This window comes from Lagopus leucura, unplaced genomic scaffold (assembly GCF_019238085.1).
Source record: "Lagopus leucura isolate 7727_CA_CO unplaced genomic scaffold, USGS_WTPT01 200-0_obj-0_obj, whole genome shotgun sequence".
In the NCBI taxonomy this organism is placed as follows: domain Eukaryota; kingdom Metazoa; phylum Chordata; class Aves; order Galliformes; family Phasianidae; genus Lagopus; species Lagopus leucura.
The window spans coordinates 56,666-63,153 of record NW_024962741.1 but is presented as its reverse complement, the minus strand read 5'-3'; the positions used below and the strand labels follow the sequence as shown (position 1 = coordinate 63,153).

Genomic DNA, 6,488 nt, shown 5'->3' with positions numbered 1-6,488 from the left:
ACAATGGCATCAGTGTCCTAAAAGCCCTAGAAATTCCTATTCACTACAGTGGCAGAGATGAACAAGCTGTGAAAAAGCAAAAAGCCCCACAGGAAAAGCAGGAATCTCAATGGGAATAGGCAAGAAATCGCACAGGAAAGGCAACAGATCCCATAGGAAACATCAGTCAGGCTTTGTTTGCTGTGTTCTACCCCTGTAGATCCCACTGGGGTCTCAGTCAGATAAATGCTGTTACGAGGAGCTAAATTTGTGCCAAGAAAGCAGAGGAAGCAGCTCCAATGATTTCTGTGTTGCATTTCCCTACGAGAGAAATAATGCAGAAGAACCCATTGCTCTTTTAATCCTTCCCCTGCTTTCCAGTGCTGTCGGATTCAGGTACAGGATTCTAAAAGGTTGTTTTGCTCCTTGCTACCACAAACGGATCGCGTTTCTCCTGCATCTCCCAGGCCCCACAGAGCCAATAGGATCCCCCCAAATCCTGGGCTGTGGGAAGAAAGAGAAAGGCTTACCCCGACCTGCGCCGTAGTCACGTTGCGCCTGCTTTGCTCCTTGCTGCTGTGATGGTCACGTCCGTGGGGGGCTGGAGATTTTTTGGCAGCTCCCAGTTTGTCCCAGGAGGGCAGGAAATGGGTATTTAGGATTGCTGGAGGGATTGCGTGTCCGCAGGGAGCTGGAAGGGGTCACTGCAGGCACGACAGCTGTGCTGGCAGCAGGGGGACGTTCCCAGAGCTTAATTATAGCCTACCTAAATGCCGAGGAAGGCAGGAGGGATGGGGAGCTCTGTATAGACAGGAACAGGTTTCTGCAGGGAAGGGTAGAAATGGAGGGGAGAGCTGGTCGCCTCTCTGCTCTCAGCCATGGGTTGGTTGGAGGATGTGGTCTGTGAGCAGACCCCAATCCCAAATGGGGCAGCGTTGGTTTCTGGGCACCAATGGGGCAGCAGCCACTCCTGGCCCCAAATAACGTGACAGCACTGGTGAGCAATGCCCTAAAATAAAGAGATATGAAATGAGCTCATGTCTATTCCTTTCTACTTTGCCCCTCCTGCTCATCAGGACAGAGGGCACCTCCTCCCCCACCCGCAGTTTCTCAGCATTTGGGATTATTTCACAGCATTTCCTCCCAGCTTCCTTCAATCAGCCAAACAAGCACGAAAATGCAGCGCATTCCCACAGATAAACTCCTATTCCTCTATTTTTTTTTTGCTGCTGGACAACATGAAACGATGTGAAGTTAATAAAGGATGTCTAAGGTTGTTGATCTCACTCTGAATTGAGTCAGTGTGGGACCTTTGCTGCCTCAGAAGTAAAGAAAGAAGGACACGTGTGCAATATAAGAATTTCAGAAGGGATTTGTCAACCTCCAAACCCAAAAGGGGATGAGTGGATGGAGAAGGGTTTGTTATGGTGATAGAAAGGGAACCGTAGGGGCACCCAAAGGGTTTTCCCTTAGAAGAATGTGGCCGCTGGCTCCAATCTGGGCTCTTCACGTCACTCAATGCTTTAGGAAAGCAAATCCTCCTGCTGTGATCCAGCAGAAAACCCTGGGAGAGATTCCTTCATTCCGGAGAGCTGACGCCCATTTCACCTTTGCCATTTGAGGTCTCCAAATCTGGAACGTCTGAAGTGAAATTCAAGAAGCTGCACTCACAGGGCTCTGAAAAACGACGTGGTGGTGTCCAACAAATGGCCCCTTACCTACGGGGTCATCCAAGCAAATCATTCCCACTACGGTGCTTGATGAGTCATGCCTGTTTTGGGGCAGTTTTCTGGATTTTAAGACACATTGGCAGTTCAAGATGCATTATTCCTGGCTCTGGAGGCGTGTCTTGGCTGAATGCTGCAAAAAATATGAGCCTAAATGGGTTTAGAAAGGGCCAAGACTGAATTATTTCCTGCTTTAGGGATTTATCTGCGTATCGTCAAATGGGGACCAAAGGTTTTATGTTAGGTGATAAAACCAAGGTGAAAATGCAAAACTGTTGCTGGAAAAAGACAGATCTAATAATAAGAATGATCTGCTGATGAGGACAGATAGAAAAAGGCTGATGAGTCAAAATGGGGGCAGAACACAAAAGGACGCCAAAAATTTGTAAACATCACCGTCAACCACTGCTCACTGGAATGGGTGCTGAGCAATGGGGAGGGGTCACAGCCCCCAAACAGCAGCGTGGGAGGGATGGGAAGGGAAGGGGAAGGGAGGAGGACTCAGTGCTTCCCCGTTTGCCTTCCTGGGTCAGATCCTGCTCAGGCATCACAAAGCTGGGCTGGCTGTGGGATGCAGGACAGCTGCAGGTGATGAGCACAGGCTGCACGCCCCGCTCTTCCCTGTCCTGGCACAACAGGGATAATAAAAATATTAAATATGAAAGGCTGAATAATAGAAAATGTTAAAGAAGTTGCCCTGCCAGCACCTCGCGCCCCTGTTGCGGCAGAGAAAAGCCTTCCCTGTCCGCCTCCAAAGCCTATTCCCTCATTCAGCGTGCCCCTCTATGGGCGCCGCCATCTTGACCCCCTTGCCGTACAACGCAGCGGCTACTTCCGCTTCCGCCGGAAGTCACCGCCCTCTTTCTCTCTCCGCGCTGGCGGCCATCGCAGGCGGTAGGAGCGGATCGGGCCGAGCCCTCGATTGAATCCGCTGCCATCCTCCCGTCCCGCCGCCGCCATGACGGAGCAGATGACCCTCCGCGGTACCCTGAAGGGCCACAATGGGTGGGTGACGCAAATCGCCACCACCCCGCAGTTCCCGGACATGATTCTCTCCGCGTCGCGGGGTGAGGGCCGCGCCTGAAGGGTTCGGGCCTGGTCCGAATGGGGGGGGACGGAATATGGGGGTGAGAGGAGGGACTGGGAGGCCTATGGGGGATGACAATGAAAGTGGATAAGGGGAGACAGCAGTGCTTGAGGAGGGGGCTATGGGGGAACCATGGCGGGGGGAGATGGAGGGTGCAGGGCTTGGGGACGGAGCTGTAGGGCGGGGAGGGAATTGTGGGGCCTACGGGGGAGCTGAAGGGGAATAAGGGGAGACCATCAGTGGTAGAAGAGGGGGCTGGGGGGGAATCATGGGTGCGAGAAAGGGGGGAGATGGGGTGTGCAGGGCTTGGGGACAGGGAGCTGCAGGGTGGGGAGGCTGCTGTGTTTGAGGACATAGGGAGGGGTTGGAGGGTTGAGAGGAAAGGGTGCTCTGTGTTACCTTCACATTGCTATGGGGGAAATAAAACCCTGTGAGGACAGGAATATGAGAAGGGATGGAGCTGATGGTGCTGCCTTTCCCCCCTTCCAGACAAAACCATCATCATGTGGAAGCTGACCCGTGATGAGACCAACTACGGGATCCCGCAGCGCGCCCTGCGCGGCCACTCACACTTTGTCAGCGATGTGGTCATCTCCTCCGATGGGCAGTTTGCACTGTCGGGTTCGTGGGATGGCACCTTGAGGCTGTGGGACCTCACCACGTGAGTCCTGGGGACAAAAAGGGCTTCGGGGTGGAGGGGTTTGGGGGCAGAGCTGGGCTCTGTGCTTTGTTTGGGGGTTGAGGTGGGTGAAAGGTGTGCGATGCAGCGTGAAAATGAGGTGAGTTCCTCTTAGGTTGGGTGATAAATCCTGCTGGGAGGGAGGACCGAAGCGATTCCTCCCTCAGCTCCCTCTCCCAGTGATTACACCTGACACAGTGTGCTGATCCTCCGGGGTCTGAGGACACGTCCTGCAATTATGATGGGAGAGAAGCAGGTGGAGCAGCACGGGGGGTTTGGTTCTTCCTTCGCCATCACTGTGGGGTACAGACAGGAGCAAGCAGGCTTTTCTTTCAGTGTGATTTTGGGATGCAGAGTTTGGAGTGAGGTTGGAGCAGCTCCAGCTCTTCTTTCACTGCGATTTTTACTGTGCTGGAGGAGAAGAAACTCAGGAAGCAGAACTACCTCAACCCTCCAAAAGCATTCAGCATTTACACTGCTGTGTCCATAGAAGCTGAGTTTTATATCCTAAACTCCTCACGGTTATTCCAATCCCATATCAAAAGCTTTGGCACCCTTAGCATTCCTGTTTGGAAGGAGAAAAGGAGCCAGCACTCTTCAACCCACATGGAAAGCGCAGATTGCCCCGTTTTATCTTGCTTTTCATTCAGAATTCAGGCAGTGCAGCAGGATCTCCTCAATGGACAGGAGGCTTAATTAATTTAATTGTGCTTCGCTGAGCTTTGTCCCTCCTGTGTGACCCCCTTGGTGTCCCTGCAGAGGAACCACCACGCGCCGCTTTGTTGGCCACACCAAGGATGTGCTGAGCGTCGCCTTCTCCTCCGACAACCGCCAGATCGTTTCGGGCTCCAGGGACAAAACCATCAAACTCTGGAACACTTTGGGTGTCTGCAAATACACGGTGCAGGTGAGGCAGCAGGTCTGAGTTCTCACGCTGTGAAAACAAACCCCTTTCTGCTCGTTTCTGAGGCCGTGTTCCCACGTTTCTCTCCTTGCTGTGTTGGTTTCGATCCATAATCCACAGCTACCAGCTCCGGCCTAATGATTAGAAGTGACATGGTGACCTGCTGACCTTTCTTTTTGGGGGGTTTGAGGACACGTCCTGCAATTATGAGGGGCTCGTGGAGCGGTGGGATGCAGCAGCTCGGGCTGGGGATGCTTTTCGTTGCTCTCAACCCAGCGCTGTTCCTCTCCTCAGGATGAGAGCCACTCCGAATGGGTTTCCTGCGTGCGCTTCTCCCCCAACAGCAGCAACCCCATCATTGTCTCCTGTGGCTGGGACAAGTTGGTGAAGGTGAGAGGAGCGGCTCCTTTGGGGTCTGTGCGACGTCCTGGGGAGGATTTGAGCAGTGATCAGGAGAGGGTTGGTTGTTTTCTCTTCCGTATTTCTGACCCTGCCACCTTTGTACCCTCGTCAAGGTTTGGAACTTGGCTAACTGCAAACTGAAGACAAACCACATTGGCCACACAGGATATCTGAACACGGTGACCGTCTCCCCTGATGGCTCCCTGTGTGCTTCTGGAGGCAAGGTACACCCTGGGGGGAGACTGAGGCTGAACTGCAGCCTATTCTGGTGTCCTTACAGCTCAGTGCTGTGCCTCTTATTATCCCGTGACAACTCACCCACATCTCACTCACAAACCGAGAGCTGTTTCCGTGCCGGAAGGTTTTAGAGGGACAACTGGAACAAAGCCACGGGTTTGATGGTTTGCTGTGATTCCTCTTTGCTGCCCCCCAGGACGGCCAGGCCATGCTGTGGGACCTGAACGAAGGCAAGCATCTGTACACTCTGGATGGAGGGGACATCATCAACGCGCTGTGCTTCAGCCCCAACCGCTACTGGCTCTGTGCTGCCACCGGCCCCAGCATCAAGATCTGGGTATGGGACGGCCCTCTTTCCCCCCATAGAACCACTTTTCGTATCCTGTGGGTTTGGGGGCAGCTTTGCAGTCGAAATCCTCGCCCTGCCCCACTGATCTCATGGTGCAGAGCCCTTCTGGTCACGTGGGATGGGTCGCCTTGGGGGCACTGTCCTCATCCCCCGCATCTGGAGGGTGGTGTGGGGCATTTGTGGGGCACAGCCACTGCTGTGCTGTGATGAAACTTCGATGCCATCTGACTGCATCCCTGTGGGGAAACCCAGAGGCTGTTTCTGAGCACCCCACTGCCTGTTGTGAGTTGGAAGGGTTGGGTTTGGCTACAACAGGAACTTCAATCCCTCATGCTCTTTTCTGTCCTGCACAGGACCTGGAAGGTAAAATCATCGTGGATGAGCTGAAGCAGGAGGTGATCAGCACCAGCAGCAAAGCTGAGCCACCCCAGTGCACCTCTCTGGCGTGGTCTGCGGATGGGCAGGTAGAAGCATCCCCTCCTCCTCGCAGCCTTAAAACTCCCCGCTCCTTCCAGCACCTCTGCCTTGGGGAGCTGCCTCCTGAGGTCTTTACCTTCGTACCCTGAAGGCTGATTTCTGTCTCTTCCTGATCCAATTCCTCCATTTCTCTCCTCAGACGCTGTTTGCTGGTTACACAGATAACCTTGTCCGGGTGTGGCAAGTCACCATTGGAACCAGATGAGGACGTGGCAACAGCACACAGATTTTATGCACAAAACTCAATAAAAGAGCGCTCTGTTGAGCTCACGGCTGCCTCATGTCCCGTTCTGGACTTGGCACCAAGGCTGTGCCCACAGCTGTAAGGATGGGGACATCGGTGCTCTCCTCTCACATTTGGAAGAAGGGACTCAAACGTCTCCCTGAGCCCTTTGTGGAGCAGTAGCAGCCCACAGTGAGTGCAGACCTGGGGAAATAGAGCCATGGACAAAAAGAAACCACCACCAATAGAGCCACTAAAGATGCTGTGAGAGCAGAAGAAGTGGTAGCACAGAGCTTGGTTCACCCAGCAGCCTCCATGCCTTCACAAGGTGCTGAAGGGAAACAGCCCAAGCCCAATTACAACTCATTAACTTAAATGATGCAAGGCTTAAGTCACATCTTACCAGCAGGAGTTAACAGGTGGG

General features: G+C 53.5%; 1 protein-coding gene across 1 annotated transcript; it reads left to right on the top strand.

The window, feature by feature from the left end:
- Positions 1-2,560: 2,560 nt before the first annotated feature.
- RACK1 (receptor for activated C kinase 1) lies at positions 2,561-6,111 on the top strand. Its single transcript, XM_042890871.1, has 8 exons — positions 2,561-2,773; positions 3,283-3,454; positions 4,232-4,379; positions 4,671-4,766; positions 4,892-5,002; positions 5,212-5,352; positions 5,718-5,828; positions 5,981-6,111. The coding sequence occupies exons 1-8, from the start codon at positions 2,665-2,667 to the stop codon at positions 6,044-6,046; spliced, it is 954 nt and encodes a 317-aa protein (XP_042746805.1). The 5' UTR covers positions 2,561-2,664; the 3' UTR covers positions 6,047-6,111.
- Positions 6,112-6,488: the final 377 nt, after the last annotated feature.

Excerpts from the sequence above, each read along its gene's own strand:
- RACK1 (XM_042890871.1), top strand. The coding sequence starts at position 2,665 with ATGACGGAGCAGATGACCCTCCGCGGTACCCTGAAGGGCCACAATGGG. Across the intron at positions 2,774-3,282 it reads GATTCTCTCCGCGTCGCGGG|ACAAAACCATCATCATGTGG; the intron begins GTGAGGGCCGCG and ends CCCCCCTTCCAG. Across the intron at positions 5,353-5,717 it reads GCCCCAGCATCAAGATCTGG|GACCTGGAAGGTAAAATCAT; the intron begins GTATGGGACGGC and ends TGTCCTGCACAG.